The sequence below is a fragment of the Astyanax mexicanus genome, chromosome 2 (assembly GCF_023375975.1).
Source record: "Astyanax mexicanus isolate ESR-SI-001 chromosome 2, AstMex3_surface, whole genome shotgun sequence".
In the NCBI taxonomy this organism is placed as follows: domain Eukaryota; kingdom Metazoa; phylum Chordata; class Actinopteri; order Characiformes; family Acestrorhamphidae; genus Astyanax; species Astyanax mexicanus.
Window position 1 is genome coordinate 63,630,515 of NC_064409.1, and position 25,791 is coordinate 63,656,305.

The 25,791-nt window shown below is 38.0% G+C and overlaps 1 protein-coding gene across 1 annotated transcript; it reads left to right on the forward strand.

Moving 5' to 3' along the window:
• The first annotated feature begins 308 nt into the window (after positions 1-308).
• Positions 309-25,452, forward strand: tmem86a (transmembrane protein 86A). The gene is made up of 4 exons (XM_049474709.1): positions 309-469; positions 16,281-16,545; positions 16,771-17,194; positions 18,905-25,452. The coding sequence occupies exons 1-4, from the start codon at positions 449-451 to the stop codon at positions 19,041-19,043; spliced, it is 849 nt and encodes a 282-aa protein (XP_049330666.1). The 5' UTR covers positions 309-448; the 3' UTR covers positions 19,044-25,452.
• Positions 25,453-25,791: the final 339 nt, after the last annotated feature.

A 25,791-nucleotide genomic window follows, 5' to 3' on the forward strand; every position in this document is an offset into this window, starting at 1 on the left:
TGCTCTCGTTTAATCCTAAAAATGGCCAAATTAAAGCGTTATTTAACCTTTATATAGCGTTTATTGTCTTTAAACCCTCGAGAGCACGTTTTATATATTTGAACCGCGGTCTTACAACACAGATGAGAGGATGTAAATAACCCGAGTGAGTCCCTCCCCTACAGTGGGCGTGCGCTCTCCCTTCAATCTTGTATTTACAGCCAGGCTCGCGCTCTGATTGGGCGGATATTTTAACTACATCCTATCGGTGCGTTCCCATTGTGCCCCCACCCCCAGTTACAGCTGATTTCCTCCTCCCCCTTGATGATGAACTGTCCCAAACAAGAGAGAAAAACAGTTTTCCGCACAAAGGAGCGTAAATACTCCCGCTGTCGCCTTTAACGTCCGTCTCGGAGCCGTTCCTCCTCACAGCCGCGGAGCCGCCGCAGTGTTAGTCGTGCTGCTGAACATGGTGTCACCTGTCACGGTAGTAAGTGGACAATAACTGCTTCTGCTTTGCGTGTCTGCGGTCTTAATAACAGCAGCCCAGATGCGCTAAAGGCTGTGTGTGCTGTGGACTAGTCAAAACCAGCATCCTCAGCGCATCTCCTCCACACTCTTTCTCTCTCCCGCTCAGCCTAGGTGTTCTGTCGTATTGGGCTACCCGTCTAGTTGTGTTGCTTTCTGCACTGCGCATGCGCTAACCCAAATTTTTCTTGAATGTTTTCGTGTTTTTTATAATAATTCTTAGTTTTAGCTTGTGTGCGTTAAAAAAAAACCTGACCTCACTGCCATGAATTGCTTTCAGTGTTAAACAAAAGTGTAAATGACAAAAAAAATAATAGTACACATTAATACTAATAAACAAAAAGGTTCTATTACCTTAGCTTTAACATAATACAGTGACTTTAGGCTAACCAAATCCCCTATCTAGCATTAAGAGGGGAGTTTCTTACAACATGATGCTTTTGTATGTGTTTATTTTTTTTTCTTATACATATATATATATATACACACACATATACACTATAGTAGCATGGTTTGACGGGGTAGCACAAATCGCCAGAACACCGGCTGTGTATGTGTGTTTCTGTGTGTTTTTGGCCATCGTCTGAAGCTGTGATGGTGCAGCTTAGCACTGTTTGCAAGATAAACTAGCTAGGTTAACGTTAGCTATCTAATCTGTCTTGCAGTCTTAACTACAGCTCGCTACATTAGACATTAGTCAATGATAAATGTTGTAGTTTTCTTTAAAGACGTTTCATTCTCAAACCATTTCGAGCCTATTATCTGGATAAACAATGAGCACGTGACCAAGAGCAGCATGTCCATGTTTATTTGTTCGTTTATTTATTTATTTACTTATTTATTTATTACATTAGCCATCCGCAGTCTCAGTCACAGCTCGCCTACTCGCTGTCAGTAATGGTTAGCGAAACTAAAACTCAGCCAGTCACGTTAGAGGGTGAAAGCTGAACGCAGCCTCTGCGGTGCTCAGTTCCTCAGTCTGAGGCATTTCTAGAAGCGTGCAGTGTGTACTCAGCTGTTCTGTAACCTCAACCGGCAGCCTGTGATCATAGTCCTCATTCTGCTATATATAAAATGATTCTCACGACTTCCTTATTGTTCCCTGCTTTCAGCTGCTTTCAAAGGGCTCGCACTGAAAGAAAGCACTCATGTGACAACGCTTTTACACCTCTTTTTTCTTTCTTCGGCTGGCGCATGCGCACAACGCATTTAACGCATTCAACGTTCTGCATTTAAGGAGAGTGCACAGCTTTGGAGGTCTGTCATTAGAAACTGCTGAGAGAGTATTAAGTCTCTGTGCTGCACATGTGAATACGTATGTTAATTGACATGGTGTAGGATTTTTATTCATGTAATTTATGAACAAAATCATTTTTCATGAAGTTAGGGCTGGGAGGTAATTAAATACATTTGAATAACCAAATTGCTGTTTTAATGCGATTTTCCCAATTGAATAATTGAGATTGTACATCCCCAGATAGCCACCGAGTGCTGGCCCAGAATTGGGCCTTAGCTGGTTTCTGACTGTCCTCAAAGCTGGCCCAGAATCGGCCACCGGACTCGGCCCAGTGTCTTTTTGAACGTAGGACCAGGACTGGGCCTTATTCGGTTTCTGACTCCTCAAAGCTGGCTGGGAGTCGGTCACCGGACTCAGCCCAGTGTCTTTTTGAATGTGGGGCCAGGTCTGGGCCTTATTCAGTTTCTGACTGTTCTGGAAGCTGGCTGAGATTCGGTCACCGGACTCGGCCCAGTGTCTTTTTGAACGTAGGACCAGGACTGGGCCTTACTCGGTTTCTGACTCCTCAAAGCTGGCTGAGATTCGGTCACCGGACTCGGCCCAGTGTCTTTTTGAACGTAGGACCAGGACTGGGCCTTACTCGGTTTCTGACTCCTCAAAGCTGGCTGAGATTCGGTCACCGGACTCGGTCCAGTGTCTTTTTGAACGTAGGACCAGGTCTGGGCCTTTTCCGGTTTCTGACTCCTTGAAGCTGGCTGAGATTCGGTCACCGAACTTGGTCCAGTGCCCAACATTGGGCTGAATAGAGTAAGCAAACTGCTTGTAACTGAAGGTACTTTGTCTTTTACTGTTGGTGAATTTGTTTTCTAAGAACTAGGAGATTCAGGAACCTACAATGTTATTCCTACTACTACAAGCTACAAGCTATTTGTACATAAAATTTACGTAAATAACCACTTCGTACATCAGTACATCAATATGATTATTATATTATTATATTATATTATATATATTATATATTATTATAGGAAACACTAATAAGGAACTTACCATTGGTTTAAATAAAGTATTTTGTTTACTCAATTAGTGTTAATGAGAAAAAAAAAGCTCAAAGAAAGACATAAAACATAGACTTATATTAAATTTATGTTTAATTCATAAATTTTACATATTAAAAAAAAAGGAAAAAAAAGAAAACAGAAACAGAATACAATTTGCAAATCATAACATTGGTTTAATAGGTTTAAGGTTAAAGGTTTGGCACCTGTGGACTTCTTGTTACTTTTTACCGTATTTATTTTTATTTGCATCTGTTTTAATGCATGGTACCTTTGCTACGTAAAACTCTCTTAATATTGAGATAATTGGTTTTAAGAAAATTGCATCGGCCTAAAACATTTTCACAGTAATGTACATACACACATACTGTATAGGTTTTTGTGTGTGTTTGATCTGTACTATGGAGGACCAAAAATGCCATAAGTATAAATTAATAAATGCACATATTAATGTAGAAATACATAAATATAGACATAAATAAATGAATAAATAAATACATGTTGAAATAAATAAATAAATATATAAATAAATGAACATATAAATGAATGAATAAATAAATAAATAAATAAATACATGCATAAATATTTGCATAGGTAAATAAATAAATTAATAAATACATTTCTTATTTATTTATACATTTATTTATATATTAATGTGCATTTATTTATTTATTTATTCATTTATTTATTTCACCATTTCTACATTTATTCATTTATTTATTTCAACATTTCTACATTTATTTATTCATTTATTTTCACATTTCTTCATTTATTTATTTCCACATTTCTTCATTTATTTATTTCCACATTTCTGCATGTCTATGGTAATTAGAGCAATTAAAGCAGGATTGGTTGCGGGACACAGAAGTACAGCGGCTGTCTTTATACAGTAATTCACAAGAAAACAGACATGGGGGTTCCAGTAAAGAAGTGTTTTACACACCAGTACAGTGGTGTATACACCAGTACACCCTACAGAACAGTGTTTTACACACCAGTACATAACAGGACAGTGGTGTATACACCAGTACACACTGGTGTACCGGCGCACACCCCGCTGTGCTGCTGTGTGTCCCGGCGCACACCCCACCGTCCTGTACTTCCGGTATCAGTGAGAAGGAAACAAAGGGACGGCACAGCAACATCACGGCTATAACCCCTACTGCAGTAACAACTGCTGAAAATAAATGAGGGTCAACAGCTTCAAAATGTTGCCGCTGCAGGCCAAGACAGGAGCAGTAGAGCCAACACTTTTGCAGCTCAAAAACTAATCCTGCTTTAGAGCGAGGATAGGACCACCTACCTAACTATCATACAAATGCAGAAATACAGAAATAAATAAATTAATAAATGTGGAAATAAATCAATAAATAAATGTGGAAATAAATCAATAAATAAATGTTGAAATAAATGAATGAATAAACAAATGTTAAAATAAATAAATGAAAAAATAAATAAATGCACATATAAATGAATAATTAAAAAATATGAAGAAATATAAAAAATATATAAGAAATGTATGTATTATTTTATTTATTTAACTATACAATTATTCATGCGTGTATTTATTTATTTCTACATTCATGTATGCATTTATTTATTTATACATATGTCATTTTTGGTCCACCATACTGTACTACTTAAATAAATAGATACATCTACATTAATTATACGGAAAATGTGTTGATTATAGATATTAAAATAATATAAGACAATTAAAATAAAGATAATTTAATAATTCATTGATGTCTCCTCCTCAGTAAATTTATATCTTACTCCCGTTTGGAGAACATGTTGGCATTAGCGTCCAATGCAACACCTAACATTAGCCTGAGAGCATTACACACCAGTATAGTTTTGCTTATTTATATTTCCTGAGTAGGCTCTAAAAGCAAGTTAGACCTTCTCTACACATATTTAATTGTACGCTTGTTTCTATAGATACAACTATCAACTAATAGAATCAAAGTACAGTAATAGTTTAATGTTAAATATGTTTATTGCAGTCATATTTGCAAATATAATGTTGTTATGTTTGCCCATTGTGACCATTTTTTTTTTGCCCATAATGTTGACCATTTTAAATTCAGCATCACATTCTTAAAATAAGTACTTGGAAAATTGGGCACTAGCAGAAGCGAAAGTAGGGGCAGCAACATTAAAACATATATTAATTTACTGACAATAATAAAAGGCATCTATGATTTTCCTATTTCATTTTCTGCCAATAGATAGATAGATAGATAGATAGATAGATAGATAGATAGATAGATAGATAGATAGATAGATAGATAGATAGATAGATAGATACTTTATTTATCCCGAAGGAAATTTAGGATATATATAAATATAATATAAAACATGAATAAGTTAATTGCTCTGAAAAGCTCCACTATTTTACTTAATGCTGTTAAATTCTCCTGTTGTGTCTAGTTATAGATAACTGTATGTAATTTGATTTTACATTTTTTAAGTAAAACACTTTTGTCTCTAGTATACTAATATAACTTACTGCACACACAAACAACTTCTAGTGTGATTTTACAAATTAGAGAAATGTTGACTAAAGCTTATTTGGTAGTAGTGAGTGTGTTTATATAAAACTGTGCTAGCTAAGTTAATAAAGTACTTACATTTTTAACAAAGTAGCAGAGTGTGCAGGAACATATTACTGATCTTTATTACTGAATAAAGATTTTTTTGTATTAACTGACAGACACAGCACCATTTTATTTAACTAAAAAGCTAGCTAAAACAAACATTACACAGTGACTTGTAGAGACACACAACCACTAAGTTAACCTAGCTGACTAGCTAGCTAATGTACAACATCTAAACAAAAGTTCCGTGGAAGCATTTAGGTTAGCTAATAAAGAACAATTCGCTAGCTAACTACCAAATTGGTTAACTAGCAAGCCTAAATGCTTTTACAGTATGTATGTTTGTAAAAGCATTTAAGCTAACGCTAGCAAACTAGCTGGTTTCTATCCTAGCAAGCTAACTATTTATTAGCTTAGCTAACCTAAATAACGTTACCGAAACAGTACTTCTGTTCTGGCCTTGTACACTAGTTAACAATTTTAATTTCAAGTAAAACCATACTTTTTGGTTGTCTGTTAGTGACTGTTATAGCTGCATTATCATTTACATTAACATGAAATGTGTTTAATGCTACATTCTGAGATAATTTAGCCTCAGATAATATCACCTTGATATGCTGCTAAGTTAGCTAGCTTAGCTAACTGAAGAGGCAACACACAGATAGGGTTATAAATCATATTTGACGGTCAAAATATTTATTAAGTACATGGAATCTAAATAAATTATATTTCAAAAAAGGTACTTAATACTTAGGTACGTAGGTTTGCTACCTACCTACAAACTTCAAAGGTTTCAGGATAGCTGACAGTTGACGAAAGTTTTAATGTTTGAGGAATCCGCGCGCCAAGTGCTACCAGAAACCGCACGGGTTGAACTGGGCTGATGCGCAGGGGCACCAAGGTAAATATCATCTAGATCACTCTAAACGTGATCACACACACAGCTTATCCAGTCCCTGTAGAAAAATGTGGCCAATAAAATTAGACTCTCTGGGTGTGTGTGTGTGCGTGCGTACGTGTGTGTGTGAAGCAGTACTATAACAGGCTGTGTGTGTGTGTGTGTGTGTGTGTGAAGCAGTCCTATAACAGGCTGTGTGTGCGTGTGCGTGTGTGTGTGTGTACTATAACAGTGCTGGTACAGGGTCGTCTGCCGTATTTGAGCCAGTACACACCTGTGTTCAGAGAATCAACAGGTCAGGTGCGTCAGTCCATCACCAGCACCAAAACGACTGCTCAGTGACACTGATGTAGAACAGTCAGAAAGTGACACTGGGCCAGCTGTGGGCCAGAAGTATTTTTCTGCTTGCGACTCTAAACCAGCAGTGCCGACTTAGAAACGAGTCCGGGCCAAAGTCGCTGGCTATCTGGGTCTTTACATACAGCTCTCGAAAAAATGAGAGACCACTTTAAAATAATGAGTTTCTTTGATTTTACCAAATTGAAAACATCTGGAATATAATCAAGAGCCATTAAACCAAGCTGAACTGCTTGAATTTTTGCACCAGTAGTTGCATAAAGTTATCCAAAAGCAGTGTGTAAGACTGCTAGAGGAGAACATACTAAGATGCATGAAAGCTGTGATTAAAAACCAGGGTTATTCCACCAGATATTGATTTGTTACCCCTTAAACTCTATGAATATGAACTTGTTTTCTTTGCATTATTTGAGGTCTGAAAGCTCTGCTTCTTTTTTGTTATCTCAGCCATTTCTCATTTTCTGCAAAACATGCTCTAAATTACAATATTTTTATTTGGAATTTGAAATAAATGTCTGTAGTTTATAGAACAACAGTGTTTATTTTACTCAAACATATACCTATAAATAGCAAAGTCAGAGAAACTGATTCAGAAACTGAAGTGGTCTCATAATTTCTGTCAAAGCTGTCAGAGGGAATCTTAAGTAAATCTGTAAAAATCTTTTAAAAAATCTTATATGTGGGAAAGAAGTTTTTGTTACATTAGGGCCCAGAAAGAAGATTAAAGCAGGTCTAACAGTACATCTTAACATTCTGGATAAAATCAAGACCACTGTACATGTGAATACATATTGTAATTGACATGGTGTAAGAATTGTATTTATGTAATTTATAAACAAAGAGGTTAATGAAAAAAAGTAAATTAAATGTAATCATATTAATTTGAATAACCACTGTTTACAGTTTTAATGTGATATTTTCAAAATTGGATACTCAGGATTGTACATCTTATCTGTCAGATAGATAAATATATAAAGTATAAGTAAATATGTAAAGAACTATTTTATGTGGCAGTGATTTTTATATTTTATATTTTTGCTTAACTGAAATACGTACGCTTGTTCTGTTATGTTCAGGCCCAGAAAGAAGATCATAGCTAAAATTAGGAAAACTGATCAAAAAGCTGCTCCATTACTGCGTGTTAATGATTCATTGTTAATGAGGTATAATGGGCTGGGCTGTAGATGTAATCTTCTCTTATTGTTTTATTGGTCATTTGTTCAGATTTAATGATTTTTTTCAGCACTCTCAGGACAACATTTGGTATATGAAAAAAGGGTAGTGAGAAGACTGAAGGTTTTTATTTACCTGTTTTCAGTAAAACCTCTAAAGAACTCTTTTACGTGGCAGGGATTGTCATATTTTACACTTTTCTTTGAATACAAGGATGTTATGTTTTCATTGAACTTAATATAAAACCTCCACATACGATTGAAAGGGTTGCTTATTAAAATAAATAGTGAATTAAATGTAAAGGAAGTAATAGCTCATGCATCACTTTAAATGGTGCTGTCTGTTTACAAAAAACTGAAGTTGTTTTGTAAGAATCATTATGCCAAAATTAGTAATCGAGAATCGCTCATATACATTTATATGTTTTATATTTTTACAATATCGCCCAGCTCTACGTGTAGTCTGTTCAGACAGTCATTGATGCTTCTTCTCAGAAAACAGGCCTACTAATTAGCTAAATGCTACCTAACCTAGTAGTAGTAGTAGTAGATATTAAATACATGATATAAACATACAAACATTCAATAATAAATAAAATGCAGTGATCCATCAGGGCTGTTGAATATGCTTTCCACCCCGTCGCAGATCTCGAATAACCACAATAACATTCTGTCTCGTTGAGGTACCTGCTGAGGAATAATTGACATCACTTAAGGCATCAGAGCAGTTCAAACGTTCATAGTCTGATAAGTACTTCATTTCAACAGGTGTAATTTGTTTGGACACTGTCCCTTAAGGGCAGTGGGGTTTGGTGAGCACAACATGTCCACCCTGTCACATAAAAAAAGAACTAGAAAACACTTCAGCAAAGGCCTGCCATGATAAGTATGTTTCTGATTTATCATACAATATATGGACATGATATGGTAGTTTTTGCTGACCTCAGTATTGCCTGTTTTGTTTATATAGTGAGAAGAGTGCATAAACATGAATCAGCAGGTTTAAATTAAAGAAAAATATATTTTCTTATTATTTAAAAGTTAATTGCTCTTTAAAAGAGTAATCACAATTTTCTGTGATTATATAATCATTATGTAAGTGGCATAACATTGTCTTGATATGGCAGTGATATCACAATTATTTCTGGGCCTATTTAAGCATTTATTTTGCAGTCTTCACAGTAGTAGTGTGTGCAATGAACTGTTAAAGCAATTGTCAGAAGATCTAAGCTTGATCACAGGGAGTGCACCAAGTTTAGCCTCAAATACAAAAGTGTCACACACCTAATACACCAGGGCTTTTGTTCTCATTATTTTTTTTAGAAATAAAATATAAATATAAAGATTAAAGAACTTTAAAATGAACAAAGGTTTTGGACATGGACATTTTTTGCTGTAGCAATTGAAAGCTTCCAAGCACATGGGCACAGCTGGTTGTCAATGTGAGCATGTGATCAAACAGCAAGTATAGCAAGTATATCTCATAGCCTAACTCTTTCCTACTGTAAGGCTAGCCCAGGAGAACGAAATACTGGTTCTCAAAAAACTGTTGCTTACAATACTGATCAACAGTGAACCACTAAACACTAAACAAAACATTGTATGTATGAATCATGAGTTACAGTTAGCTGATGAATACATTTATCCTTGGAATTTTTCTTTCAGGGGGATATCAGCTATGCAGATTTAAATGTCTGCATTGAAAATGTTACACCATTGTAACTGACTTATTGAGGTGGAATAACTTTTGATCCATTTTTATGCAGCACTCCGTTTCATAGCTTCATTCCACTGACCAAACACTGAGCCCTTCTTCCAGTTACCTACACCCACTAACCATCATCTTTAGTCACGTCCAATTTCATTTTCAAACAGTTAAACCAATGAATGTTTTTGGAAACAGAAACATAGTGAGTAAAAAATGACGCTTAGAGCGAGAGTAAAATAAGTCTGTGCCTGTGCTCATGATAATATTTTTGTAATTAATGTTAAGTAGAGGTGCGCGATATGGCTCAAAATTAATATCACATAATAATAATAATAATAAAAATATTACACCCGAAAACTGTGGTAGATTTCACAGTTTTAAAGTTCTGAATATTATTTAGTGCATACATATAAACTGTCTGCACACAAACAATTATACAATAATACCCCTAAAGCTTTACAGTATACAAATGAATACAAATACAAAATTCACTGCTTTAAAGAATGCACAATCATCACAATCTAGAAAAATAAATAAGTAAAATGTAAATGTATAAATTCTTTACACTTAAATGTCACTATCACACACTTCTTTATGGTTCTTTATGGAAGCAGAAGTGCTTTTTCTGTCATCCCTAAAAAAAAACTTTTAAAGCATCTTTATAATTTCAAAAGTGTTTTTACATAACCACAGTGTTTTCCCCTTCCAGGACACATTTGCTGTGTCCTTTTCCAGACCTGCACTGGCTGAACATGACCTTTCCCAGACTGCAGGGGTACAATCTGATTAAAATATATGCTTGCTAACAATAGCTATTTTCCAGTGGAACAGCACAACTTCAGCCCCCCACTTCCTCTCTGAGGCCAAAGAATCCAGAAAGAGCCAAGTTCTTAGACTGGCCCAGAGCACCAGGACTGATATATGACTTCACTGAACTTTAGGACAGTTCTTTTAGCATGTAGGTGCTGCTAATATTGTTGTAAAAAATGTTTATAATGCATGCACAAAGCAAAATAAATAAAAATTAATGCTGAATGATACTGGAAACAAACTGCATTCCAGGATTATGTTTATATTACATTTTTTTATTCTCCTGCTAAATATATTGAGATATAAAATAAAACGTATAAAACAAAATGCAGTGATTTCCATTGTATTTCAACAGAAGTCAAGTATCCAATATTGTGTTCCATAAACGTGTAGATTAATCAAATTAAGTGTTTCCCAATGTTTCTACTGAATCAAGCACTGGAGTACAATGAAAATCTCTACACTACTCTGTAGCCTCATAACATGAATGTAAGGAATGTACGATTTCATAATGCAATGCATTTGAAAGGTCAGACTATACAGATTCAGAAAATGTTCAACCATATTTTGCACTGTATTATTACAAAGATAGATTAATAGAAACATTAAGATTGAAAAAATGTATTTGTCCATTGCACAAGCATTACACGTCCTGCAATATGACTATTGAGCATGCCCATATTGCAGTAACAGTGCTGACATAAAATAGTGTGGAACTGTAAATAAATATATATATATATATATATATATATATATATATATATATATATATATATATATATATATATTGTATATATATATACAAAAGATGCAAATAGACATTTATTAGGGACATGTAACAGACAGTCTAAACATTATAGGAAAAGGAAAAACCTCCTCTAACAGGATTTATTTTTGGAAGCACCCTGTTTTTGGAATGTTTTACTTAAACCCCTCCTTTTGGCGTTAATCTTTCAGGCTTTGATTTGGATTAAGCCTGAGCCGTGAGGGTGCTTTGATTACTCTTGTCATTTTCTATGTTGATGTGTGGCATTTCACTCTCATTTCTATCCACTCGGAGAGATGCATTAGCGGCCAGTGCGTTCAATGTCTGCACGGACACACATGAGCACAATGAATAGAATATTCTGATATTCAGTGAACACTAGATTGAGTGTTTTCGGCCAGTGCTAGAGGCCTCCAGCTCAGTTGGGGGGAAAGTAGAGCAGAAAAGACAGAATTACAGTCACATGGCCCACTGAGCCGGAGTATTTACAATGTGTGGTAGGGGGTGTATCATTTCATTGTGTTTCTTTCAGGGTGTTTTTCTAGGGCTGTTTCATTGTATATGACAGATTTGGGATATTTAAAACTGGTGGCAATTGAAATTCCTATGCCTGAATGTATGTAAAAGGACTATAAACTATGACTAATTAAAGTATTGTTGAAATTCATATATTAATTTACATTACATAACAGTCTGAAAGGTCTGTTTTGTATTTGGTCCAAAACTCACAACATACAGTAGATGTTTCTACTCTGTGATGATTCATCTCAGATGCTTCAGATTAATAAAGCACAGAGAAGTTGATGCTTCTGGACATGGTTAACACAAGGCTTCTCTTTTGCACATTAAAGTATATTCGTATATCGGTAGCAAAAGTAACATAATACACAAAGATGATAAATCCTACACCTAACATCTGGAGTTATATATAGGGCCCATTCACTTGCCCTATCCTTAACTCTACCACTCACTTACTATTACCTAGATGACAGTATTATCGGACCACACAAAAATAGTTATCGTGACAGGCCTAGTTCTAACTGTTGATGGATAAAAACACAATGTAACACAGCTATAAATTCACCAGAAGTGGATCTGTTATCATAACCCCAGTTTTACTCAAGCTCTCGTTCCATCTGCCATACTTAGAGAGAACACTGTGTTGTACTTGAGTCTTATCAGTCTTTGCAGATGATAAGCACTGCGCTGCCAGGCTATAGGACAGAGCAAACAAAACAGTACATCACCGCCGCCCCTTACTGTCCTCCGTCAATGACAGTGTGCTCGTTTGGTTCATTTGGTTCATGGGATTATGAGTTTTAAGCGTCGATTGTAGCAGGGGGCATATCATGCTCTGAGTTGAGCCAGGCTTCTGGAATGAGCCTCTGCTTTGTGATTTGGCCCCGGGGGGTTTGAGCAAGCGAGCCGTTTTGCAATCGGCTTGGTCCCTCCGCTCAGCCTTCGTACCACATTGCTCTGAAGTGGTGGGATGCAGCTGGGTTGTTGTTTTAGGTTGCAGAGCACAAGGTGAAATGTCTGCAGGATTGCTTTGCTTTGAAACGCCCCCTCCACTCTCTCCCTCTTTATCATTCTCTCTCTCTGTCTCTCTCTCTCTCTTTCTCTCTCTCTCTCTTTCTCTCTCACTCCTGCTGCCAGAGAGCTCTGGAACACTGTGGACTGGACACTGAGCCCCATCCTGTCCCCATTCCTCATTACAACATGCTTGTTTTTTAAACAAATTGCACTATATGTCCAAATGTTAGTGGAGACCCGTACTAAAGGGGTCTATTTAAGCATTACTGATTGCTGACACAGATGTGCAAATGCATATAAACACACACAGCTTGTCTAATCTCTGCATTAAGACATTTTGTTAACAGAATAGAACTCTACTGCAGATAAATGAACATGAACCTATTAGCACCCATGCATCATGCCATTGCTAGTGGGTTTTATAAAGCCTTCCAGCATAGAGCATAGTGTACCAGTGGAACTCTGGTCAGTGTTATCTGGAAAGTGTCGCTTCACTAAGTACTTTTGGGATGATCTGGGCAGTTACAGTTGTGGTCAAAAGTTTACATACACTTGTAAAAAAACATAATGTTATGGCTGTCTTGAGTTTTCAATAAGTTCTACAACTCTTATTTTTCTGTGATAGAGTGATCGGAACACATACATGTTTGTCACAAAAAACAGTCATAAAATTTGGTTCTTTCATAAATTTATTATGGGTCTGCTGAAAATGTCACCAAATCTGCTGGGTCAAAAATATACATACAGCAACATTAGTATTTGGTTACATGTCCCTTGGCCATTTTCACGGCAACTAGGCGCTTTTGGTAGCCATCCACAAGCTCCTGGCAAGCTTCAGGTCGAATGTTTGACCACTCTTCTTGACAGAATTGGTGCAGTTCAGCTAAATGTGATGGTTTTCTTGCATGAACCCGTTTCTTTAGCACTGTCCACATGTTCTCAATGGGGTTTAAGTCAGGACTTTGGGAAGGCCATTCTAAAACCTTAATTCTAGCCTGGTTTAGCCATTCCTTTACCACTTTTGATGTGTGTTTTGGGTCATTGTCTTGTTGGAACACCCAACTGCGCCCAAGACCCAACCTTCGGGCTGATGGTTTTAAGTTTTCCTGCAGAATTTGGAGGTAATCCTCCTTCTTCATTATCCCATTTACTTTCTGCAAAGAACCAGTTCCACTGGCAGCAAAACATCCCCAGAGCATAATACTACCACCACCATGCTTGACAGTAGGCATGGTGTTCCTGGGATTAAAGGCCTCACCTTTTCTCCTCCAAACATATTGCTGGGTGTTGTGGCCAAACAGCTTAATTTTTGTTTCGTCTGACCAGAGAACTTTCCTCCAGAAGGTTTTATCTTTGTCCATGTGATCAGCAGCAAACTTCAGCCGAGTCTTAAGGTGCCTTTTCTGGAGCAAGGGCTTCTTTCTTGCACGGCAGCCTCTCAGTCCATGGCGATGTAAAACACGCTTGACTGTGGAGACTGACACCTGTGTTCCATCAGCTTCCAAATCCTTGCAGACCTGCTTCTTGGTGATTCTTGGTTGACTCTTGACCATCCTGACCAATCTCCTCTCGGCAGCATGTGATAGCTTGCGTTTTCTTCCTGATCGTGGCAGTGACACAACTGTTCCATGCACTTTATACTTGCGTATAATTGTCTGCACAGTTGCTCTTGGGACCTGTAGCTGCTTTGAAATGGCTCCAAGTGACTTCCCTGACTTGTTCAAGTCAATAATTCGCTTTTTCAGATCCACACTGAGTTCCTTTGACTTTCCCATTGTAGCTTTTGTAGCTGAGTCTAATCACTGGGTCAAATGAGCCCTATTTAAATGGGCTCATGAGAAGTCAACAGCTGTAGTCAATCAGAATCACTTACAAGAAGTGAAGAGGCCATGACATGAAGCTAATTTGATTGACACAACTCGCTACATCACCAAAATTGACAAATTTTGTTGCTGTATGTATATTTTTGACCCAGCAGATTTGGTGACATTTTCAGCAGACCCATAATAAATTTATGAAAGAACCAAATTTTATGACTGTTTTTTGTGACAAACATGTATGTGTTCCGATCACTCTATCACAGAAAAATAAGAGTTGTAGAACTTATTGAAAACTCAAGACAGCCATAACATTATGTTTTTTTACAAGTGTATGTAAACTTTTGACCACAACTGTAGGTTAGTTAGATCAGTTGGTGTGGTCATAATTAGCATCCTGATCCCAGTTCTCACAGTGCTAAATCAATCAAATCAATACAATCCTAACAGCAATGCTTAAAAATCTATAGTTCGTAGAATGCTTTTCTTGGATAGTAGCGAATATTCCAAATTGCCAAATTGTTAGTTATTCCAGCAAAGCAAGATAAATTCTGCTTACATTTTAAATTCTAGATTATAAAAGAATAATGGGATATGCAGGTTTCTCAATACGTGTGCTTGGATCTGATCAATTCATACTGTACAGGCTGTACTCTAGTATTACAAGGAGAAATTCTTGTTTATGAGTCATGCCAAAGCTCTCAGTTAAAGAGTGTCATAGTAATTGAATCACTTAACTATCTCAAATATGCTGCCATGCCATGACATGTCACGGGACAGAAAATTTTACTATGTCCTATAGGGCTAAGGAACACTGCACTGACCTGCAAAATAAGCATGTTGGGCCTCCTGCATTGAATGCCACTTATCTGTCACTTACCTGTTTGTATGGACAATTGCAGCCAGACACCACCTGTCACAATCATTACCACCCAACATGCTGTCTACTGTGGGTGTTAATGCCTTTTATGACTTGTTCTGTGTACACTATGGATCAAAAAAACTTACAAAATGTAATGCTTATTAGCATCTGGAATCCTTTATTAGGCCTCACACAAACACAAGCATCACTTACAAGATAACACCTAACAACTTATACAGGTGTGAGCATTACCAAGCCATCCCAAAGGGCTCCCAAGATGCAAATCTGATCACCTGAACTAATTTGTGAGGTGTCCTGAGATGCATGTTAACAGGAGTGTAAACAATCTTTTCAAGATACATTTAACAACTGAAACTCCACCCAATACAAATAAATTTGCATATTCTGTCCCATACAACAATCAGATTTTAGTCCAACTAACCAGAGACGCATCTTAAGACCATGGGTGAACACATGTGGCGACAATCTTATCAGGATACTAGTAATTCGAAATTGAATTACTCCATTGTATTTATTTTATCATTACCTGACTTAGCTAAAAAAGAATACATAATAGCTCGTAGATTAATAGGAGATATTCGAGAAAGACTATTCTATAACCCCTGTTCTCCCCAGTCTAATAACCTACATGTTTCTATCTCTTCCATTTCCTGTGAAAAAAGTTTGCATCCCACCACCTCCCATATCCTCCTTAGTTCTCCTGACCTCCTGGCTTCCTTTCAGTCCTTTACGGAGCTGTGCTCGGCCCTCTAGCCTTCTAACATAAAATAAAAGCTGCCAGGAACTCTAGCCAAATGTCTCAGAGTTCCTTCCCCCTCTCAAAGGTTCTACACCCTCTCCTTAGACCCACAGCCATTAAACTGAGCTTCTGTACGCACAAGCTACTTTTACCTTTAACCCAGATGCCTTAAGTGTGTTTTGTTCTTGTGTCCAGGTGAAGAGCGAGGGCCCAAAACTGGTGCCATTCTTCAAAGCCACGTGTGTCTACTTCGTACTGTGGCTGCCCACCTCCAGCCCATCTTGGTTCAGTGCCCTCATCAAATGTCTGCCCATCTTCTGCCTATGGGTGTTCCTGCTGGCCCATGGTTTCAGCTTTTTAGGAGCCCATTCCAATGCTCGGAAGATCCTGGCAGGACTCATCTTCTCAGCGCTTGGTGATGCTTTTCTGATCTGGCAAGAGCAAGGATACTTCAGCCATGGTGAGTGTATTCGATTGAATCTTATTAGTATAATTTATAGATTGATCTTGGAGGTCGTATTTACACGTGTTTGAAAACTCCAGCCGCATTGCTGTGTCTGATACACTCATACCAGAACAACACTATGCTATGTGGCGTCCTGACCATTGAAGAACAGGGTGCAAGGAGGATAATAAATTAGAATAAGTGGAGCTGACTAAGTTCATGACTTATTTGTCTACACAGGTCTACTGATGTTCGCCATCACCCACATCCTGTACTCCTCTGCTTTTGGGATGAAACCACTCAACCTACGGGCTGGCCTGGTCATCGGTACTATATCTGGCCTTTGCTACACCCTCCTCTACCCCTACCTCGCCGGCCCCTTCACGTACCTGGTGGCCGTCTACATCGCACTCATTGGCTTCATGGGCTGGAGAGCCATCGCCGGAGTCCAGCTGGCCAACGACCTGTGGACCTGGACCAAACTGTCTGCCTGCCTGGGAGCCGTCCTCTTCATGGTGTCTGACCTCACCATCGCCGTCAACAAGTTCTGTTTCCCCGTGCCACACTCGCGAGCCATCATTATGGCTACGTACTATGCAGCCCAGATGCTGATCGCCCTGTCGGCCGTGGAGTGCCAGGACGCTGACGTGGCTAGGAAGAGAATGTGAGGAGCACTGATTCATTTAAACTGCATCACATTATCAACGTACAGAAGGCTGCATCTTCATGCAGTCGGGTCCAGTCCCCACGTCCACCAGTTTAATCCTCCCTATCTTAAAACATCGTTTGAACAGCAGCCCTTTGATCCCATTGTGGCTTCTCTGGCATGATCGGTTTCAGTTGTTTGATGTTTTTTTTTTAAATATATTTTTAGGGGTTTGACTGTGGTAGGAGAGAGAGATTAGGCCTCCATCTGGAGACTTTATGCTGGATTGGTGTTTCGAGATTTGAATGTTGCTTGATGGATATCAATCACCAGTTTGACTCGATCCCTTCAACGTACACCTTTTTTTTGTTTGTTTTTTATTACAGTGCAGTGTTAGAATCTCTGTCAGTGAGGCTTTCTCCTTGGTTTGTTCCCCTCATGAAGTTGAGGGAAAAGGGAAAGAATAGTCTGACTAAAGGATTTCTTTTATAGATTCTGTTCCATTCTCTTAGAAGTTTGCTGTTGCTACATTTTCGTCTCCGTGTAAAATGGTATTCTACTCAACAGAGCAGAATTCCGCCTCTTATTTCACTCCAGACAGCCACATTGCCTTCTGTTTTCCGCTTTCTGTTTTTCTTTTTGCCCCTTGCTCTTCTGTTGTACTTTAGACAGTCCCAGCTGGCCAGAGGAAATTGGAGTCGTGACTGTCGTGAGGACTCTCCTGATTAGCTTTAGCTTCTCGCTGTTTTTAAAAAGAGCGGTGATCAGTGTTTGTGTTGTTAGGAATCGTTTATTTTAGGGAGCTGGTTTCCCCACTGTATATCCTAGTGTTAAGAGACATAATCAAAGAGCAGCATGACTTTTTTTATACTAAATATTTGAGCAGAACAGACGCTCTGTAGCTCTGGCTCTGTGTGTATCCTGTCAGTATTCTGTAGTGTTATCCTGTTTGTCCTGTTTGACATTTCGGAGCATTTATTCCACCAGGATTCTTTCTTCTTTTTTTTACTTGTTAACTTGAACCCAATTGAACACGCACACACGCCATCCCCTCTATGTTCCCTATTGATATGAATATTTATATATGTATATATATATTCATTCATATCTACATATATACTTGTAGACGCACATTTACACACATGTATGCTGAACAGGATAGTTTTCTTGCTGCAAATCCTCAGCAATAGCTCTATCTCTGTGCTTGTAGGGGCATAACTAAAGATTATATCATAAGATAGATAAGTCTGTGCTTATAACTCTATCTGTGTTTTTGCTTACTGTGTTTTTTTTTTTTTTTTTTTTTACTCAAGGAACTGATTGTGTCTGTATTGTTAGCTTAAACATGTCATATGACCATGTTACAGGCACCAAAAACACAACGCATAAGGGACCCAGTCAGTAGAGTGAACTAAAAACCAGGTCAACGCCCCCTATATAAAGGGAAAGGTTACTTTAGGGGAAGCTACTGTTTCTCCTTTTTCTTCTTTCTTTTTTTTTAAGACATCGTCAGACATCGACATGAACATAACTACACTTCACTGCTGTACTTCTCATGTGGAATCACTGCATCCTCAATCCAAGCATCTTTTTTTCTATTCATATGTTTTGATTTTGTATATATTGTGATGTTAGGAGTCAGGTGTATTTTTTACAGATGCTGCGAGAGGTTACGAAGAAGACATAGAAACGAAGCTACTTACTACATTTGTCTTGTTTTACTGACAGGTCACAGCCTACTCAAGTGATAACAGGGAGTCCGCTCAAAGGCAATTGCACTGCACTGAGCCATAACTTAGATACAGCCGGTAATTTGTCCTTCTCTCTGTTTTATCAGCTTGTTTTGTGTCTGCTTTCTGCCTACTAACGTGTGGTGCATCTGTTGACACTGTGGCATTAATGGCGACTTCTTTGTTTAACATTGATAGGTAGAACAAGCAAAGCTAGTACCTTACCTACTATGTGCTCTTACACCATCTTTATGATACTCAAGCATAACACGACCATAACGAACAGATGGACAATCCAGGAATGAGCTGACTAATAGATATGACCACTTTCTTATTGTATTTATTTTGTTCTTTTTTTTGGTTGTTTGGTTGTTTTTTTGGCTTTTACTTCCTGTCTTTAAGTTCTCTTATGGGTACGTGAAGGCTGGAGATGCATCCTCCATTGTGCACAACACCTTACGCCACAAACTATATCCCATTGTTAAATTGCAGACAGCCTCAACACGCTTGAAGGAGAACGTTAACACCTGACTTTAAGCCCAGATAAGTAAGAATGAGTCAGAATGTTTTACAGTTTCACAGCAGAGGAAGAAGAAACATGGTGTTTTCTACGTTCACATCCATCCAAATCAAATGTGGTCAGCAGCACTATAAACATTGTACAGTTCGTTGCTGCTCTGTACGCCCAGGACGCTTTGTGTCGACGCGGTTTGCATCATTCAGTCATCCATCAAAAGGGATCACCACCTGGTCTTCTCTCGCTGCTAAACAAGGGAAAACAAACTGTGATGGAAATGTTGGGCTTTTTATGTGTTCAGCTGGTGCAATGAAGTGGAGAAGGAAAAGGTTTTTTTTTTTTTTTTTTTTTTTTTTTTTTTTTTTTAAACAGTCTAGAGCACAAAGCCTTGCTGTGTACATTAAGGTGAAGCAGCAGGCAGATCCTTTATAGGACATTCATGTTCTGTCACTCAAGCCTAGGTTGACAATGTGTTTGTTAACCCTTCTCCCGCCCCCGCCATCTGCACCAACAAGTACAAACACACATCATACACTCACAATATGGGCATGCGAGTACTGTGTGTTCATGTATGAATAATAGATAAGTATCTTTTTTTTTTTTTTTTTGCACTTTATGCAATGTTATTTCAGAAAATATTGTGGAAACAAATTTCTTTAACTGGATGAAAGTCATTTCATGCACAGTAATGGTAATGCTTTCTCCCTCAACACTATCATTGCAATGTTGGTTGGCACAAGGGTCTGTTGGCTGATTTACAGTATCAGAACTGGCAATCTGGTGTTTTCTTCCAAGCACATTTGTTTTCTACCAAATGATACTGCATTGTGGGTAGTTTGGAAAGTGGCTAGTGGTAGGTGATTTTAAATGTATCGGAGGAGGCATGCGCTTGTCCTGAACCTCTTAATATTGGGAGAATTGCAATAATTGGGGGAGTCATAGAGAATGAAGGAGTTAATTGGCTTGTTGTTCACTCACTCACTCACTCATTGTCAATCGCTTTATCCATTAAGGGTCGCGGGTGGGGCTGGAATCTATCCCAGCCGGCATTGGGTGGAAGGCAGAATACACCCTGGATAGGCCGCCAATCCATCGCAGTGGCTTGTTGTTGTCTGATTAAAAACCTGCTTTTGGAGCATTTCTATTGGACTATCAACCAGAAATTTAGATACAATTTTAAAAACAACTGCCTGACCTATATTACAAAATTTAAAAAGTACAAAGCAACAAAAAGCTGAGAAAGGGGGTGTTTTTGCATGACCATGGCAATATGTCTGAGGTTTATGAAATTCTGCATTGGGCTGTACTTGCACACGCATATAATCCAGCTTTGCTTGCCCAAGCACCATTGCGTCCCACTGGTTCCTTCACTGCAGCCCCGAGAGAAGTTTCGTAGGCTATGCCTTTCCTATCACTCGTTGCTGCTGTCAGCAAAAGATTTGCTTGGTCAGACTAAATGGCGTCAGTGGCAGCACTGTCAGCAAAAAAGAATGTCTCCAAGCCATCATGTGTTATCCTGCCAAACACGACGTTTAGTATCTGTCTGAAGAAGAGACCAAGCATTTAGACAACTGACAGAGGTTACCACAGGTCAAGCTGTAACCAACTGTCAAAGCCACTTCTCCTTCCCCTCCAACAGCAGGCCTGTTATTCAGATATAAGCTCTTAAAGCTTACTATCTGGTCACTATGTATTCTACAAATTATGTGGTGACTACTTTGAAAGGAACCAAATATACAGTATATGTCGTGGTGTAAAAAGAGGATGAGACCCATTTAAATAGATGTATGTAGAACCATTTTAAAGCTAATCTTTATTTGTCAGATCTGTAGCATAAGGTCATGCAAATATGTTTGTATGTATAATAAAAGCCAATGGACAGATGCAGAATGTTATGACTGAGCTGCTGGTTAGGGGGGGTGTAAGGTTTAGGGGTGGCCAAAGACCTAGAACAAAAATCTTGCCCTGCATATTTTAGGCCGTGTTCACATTTCCAAGCTTAAATAAACAAGCATAGATGAAGGACCACACACAAAGTGCTTAGGATTTTTTTTTCAGGGCTGTGTGGACATGTCAGATCACATTTTTTCAAATCAGATTTGAGTCACTTTAATATATAATCCAAGATTGGACGTCTGATTATTGGTTGTGCAGCATTAGAGATTTGTCCGTATGAATGTTGAGAGAATTCAAAGATATTGCAGACTCTACAGCCTGGTAATGTGAACATGTTTTCCCTGCTTCCAAATCATACCTGATACAGCTAGAATCCTTTCTTGTTGATGGTTATTTGTTAAGTCAGAAAACCACTACATTGTGCAGGAAAGGGGGTTCAGAACCAGTGATCTATTCAGTGAACCACTATTCAGATGAGATTAGATTTACTTGGGTAGTTGTAATGTAATATGACCTGTGTTTCTGAGTGAGGGCAGTCCTTTTAACAGACTGGGTGCCCCTATACCTTCAGTTAAACACGTTGTAGGAATTTATTTTTATTTATGCTATGGCATAAAAATACTGAGCAATTTTCCATTATACTAAACATTCCATTTTATTATTGTTTTTAATCTATTACATGTGTAGATGGAAAACCTTGGCTTCTTGGGTTAAGAGTCAGTGGATTGTCTGTCTAATGTGCTGGTTACATTTTATGGAACCAAAAGTGGTTCTTCTATGGTATCACTCAAAGAATAATTTGTAGCACCTTTATTTTCTTTATCAGAGTAGTAAACGACTGTGGTTGTCAGACCTTATGCTATGGATTCAGCAAATTGACAAGTGCAGATCAATTCTTTACAAAATAATTAGTGATAAGGGCTGGGAACAGTGTTCTGCGGATGTTCTTCAATCAGACCTAAGTGTGTTTTATAGAGCTTGGTGGTGTTATGTGTGATATTGCTGTTATACGTGAACAATGCAAGGATTTAAGGCCAGTGTGCAAATCTGCAGGAACTGGTGTGGTCCATGCAGATAAACTAATCTAAACTAAGCTAAGCTAAGCTAAGCCTCTTCTCTGTTTGCAGAAAGTAAGCGCCACTCAAGCTCCCCTGCATGCGTCTCCCTTGGGGGCTAGTTAGGCAGAGACAGAGGACACCATACCTCCCCCACACAGCCTCCCCCTTTGTCTACAGGGCTGTCCTGTTATAGGAGAACAGGTGCAGGCAGACATGTGGCACGGAAACCCAATCTTTATAGCGGAGCAGTCAGTGGGCGAGATGATGCAGGACATCAGAGGGACAGAAGAGTCCCTTTCCATCTGTCCTCGAACCCTCAGGAGGCACTGTTTTACCCCCCAGATCTGCTGATCGTTTTACCCTCCCTGTCAGCACTTTACTGTTCCTTCTTTTGTGTGTGCTGACAAAGGAACAGAGGAGAAAGCAGTATTGATGAGTGTGAGTTTAGGGTGATCTGTGCTGGTGCTGAGGGGGAAAGGAAAGCATCAGTAGAGTAGGAGAGAGAAAGACAGTGTGAGACTATACAACATGACTAGCGCACACCCTTGTCTTATCGAGATTGATATGCACTTTTTCTGTTTTTGTTTTTGTCTTGCTGAAATGCCCTTTCTCTACCGCTGTGTGTAATATGGTCACTTTTGATATCTGATTGATGGTTTATATACCAGAGTTCTGTTTTCTTGCCATTTATAACAATCGAGAGTGATTTACATAAATACATAGTGATAAATACTGATGACTCTTCAAAATAAATGTATTAAAAAATATTTTTTATCCAAAGCAATGCCATAGAACAGTGGTCACCAACCGTCCAACCAATCCAAATCCAACACACGTGACTCACCTTAGCATGAGCTGCACTCCATTCCATAGGGTCTCTAAGTAGTACCTCTATATTCTGTACCAACAGAGCATATATATATATATATATATATATATATAATCAGTTTAGGAATATGCAGCTTTGTAATGTATTTGTCAAACACCTGCTCTTTAAGAGACATGCAATGATAACAGGTGGTTATCACTTTGCTTTCTCTCCAACAGAACATCTTCTCTACCTTCTCTTTACAACAGAGGTGCTAATACCTGGTCCTGGGGATCTACCACCCCACAGGATTCAGATCCAACCCACTGGCTAAATATACAGACCTGTGTGTTATATTAGGGTTGGATTTACTGGGTTATTGTGTATTAGGACTGATCTACTGTATGTCACCTCTGGTCTGGTCTTGACTAAACTGTATTCTGTATCTTTAAAAAGCAGTCCAAGCTGAAACACTCCTTACAGCTTCAGAATGATGGGCTGAGCTAAGCTACTATACACAAAATAGGCAAAATTGTGTGAATGTAAGCGTATAGCAGCTTAGATTCATCTTGAATATATTTTGAAGCTTTTGTAGTGTTTACAAACCATATCAAACTCAGAAATTTCTTTAAGAGTTAAGGTGAATGGTCTGTGATTGAGATAAAGCAACTGATTTGTGAAGGCAATAATCAGATTAGATTAGATATCAGGTAATTATTCGTGTTTAACTTAAACCCTAATTCAAGTTAAAACAACATTATGTAGCATTTGTACCTTAAAATATCAGCTCTACTAACTTGTGATGGTGAAAATAGCTTCTATGTTCTATTGCTAATCCAGGCTCAGCATGCTAATAACTAAAGTATGTAACTGTGAAGCAGGTTGTTGTGTAAAATCTTGTAACATTACTCTCCTGCCTCAATCCACATTCTTCTTTTACTTTAGGTGACAGTATCTCTCAGCTTGTCCAGAAATGTGTGTTTTTAAAGCATAAATTACACTTTCCAACTGTAGCAGAAGCCCAAAAGCAGGAAATACCAATCCTCTTTTATAATACTACTCTTTAGGAAGATACGCACAGTAGATGCGCATGAGTAGTGTTGGTGACCACAGCTATGGAGTAACTATTTTTGGATTAATAAAGAACATTTCAATCAATGTTTATAAACAATTTTACCTTAAAGTTTTAAAACAATCAATATACTGTAATGGATATTAGTTTAATGTTTTTAAATGCCAACAACCTTTAAGACACCTTTGTTTTTGAGAGTGAACAGTTTGGTTTGATATTCAGTAAGTTGAAATACTAAGTAAGAAACTAGAGCTGGTTCTGGTTTTACACTTTAGTATTTTCACGCTTCTCTAAATAGCTGAGAAAATGATCATACTATCATTTGAGTGTTAGCTGTATCAGTCTTGATACACATCCGTCTTTCACTGGGAACAAACCTGAGGATACAAATAGGAATCGAGCAGAAAACGACTTGCTTGATAAACCTGTGTACGTTCATTCATTCCTGCACAGAGCCTGACTGTGGGCTTTTGCATCACTGGACCTCTTTTTGCCTTTCTCGAGCCGAGTGCTGTGAGAAGATGCTGGCCGGCGCCTTCATCTTAAGACTGAATCAAATCTCAGAGTTCATCTTGGTCCTGCCTTACATTTAAACACTTGTATGGGAAATATAATAATGATACAATGCTATAACAGATATATTGCTTGTTTGGTGCTGTTCTCATCATTGGTTTAATACACACACACACTTACTGTATGATAGAAACGTCATATATATAGGGACCAAGATGAATTCAGAAGAGGCCTCTAGACACAAATGAGGTGTGAGATATATGTATATTTTTCTGCTTTGTTTTTGGCTACAATACAATGTAACAGTGTGTATCCATTGGGAATATTACAATCTTACCAGTTGTGGGACTGTGAGTGCAGTCCCTAAATGAGTGCAGTGGTTTAAGATTAGCTACAAAAAGCTACAACACGTTTCAAGGGAAAACAGTTTAGTTCTAATATATTATTTTTTAGGCTATATTATTACATTGTAAAGTTGACATTGTGCTGTGAATGACTTATTGTTACTTTTGCTAAATAGTTTGAATATTTATGCCTTATTATCATAAATGTTCACTAGATTTATAATTTGTTTTGTTCTGTTCTGTAGAAAATGACCATATTGCTCATTTCCTGTAGTGAAATTGCTATGAATGTGATTCAATCTATAGAATAAATAAATGCAATTACAATGCAACCGACACCACTCGATCTGTGTGTCTCATTGGACAGTTGCCTCATCTTCCCAATAGCGGTTCATCAGAACTAAAAATATATATATATATATAATTGTAATTGTAAACTACCACCAACAAGGATGATCAGCAGGAGCCTGCAGGCTTCAGAGTGAAAGCGGAGAAGATCATCTGACTGACCTTCACTGCTGCACACACTGACACCTCTCAGTCAGCAGGACAGCCTCTCTGAAGTATAACATAAGTAGCCAATAGAGTGAATATCAAATATCTGAGTGTGTGTGCGGGTGTGTCCTTGAACAAAGAGATAAACATGCTGAGTCTTCCAGTACCAGTGTTGAGCTGTG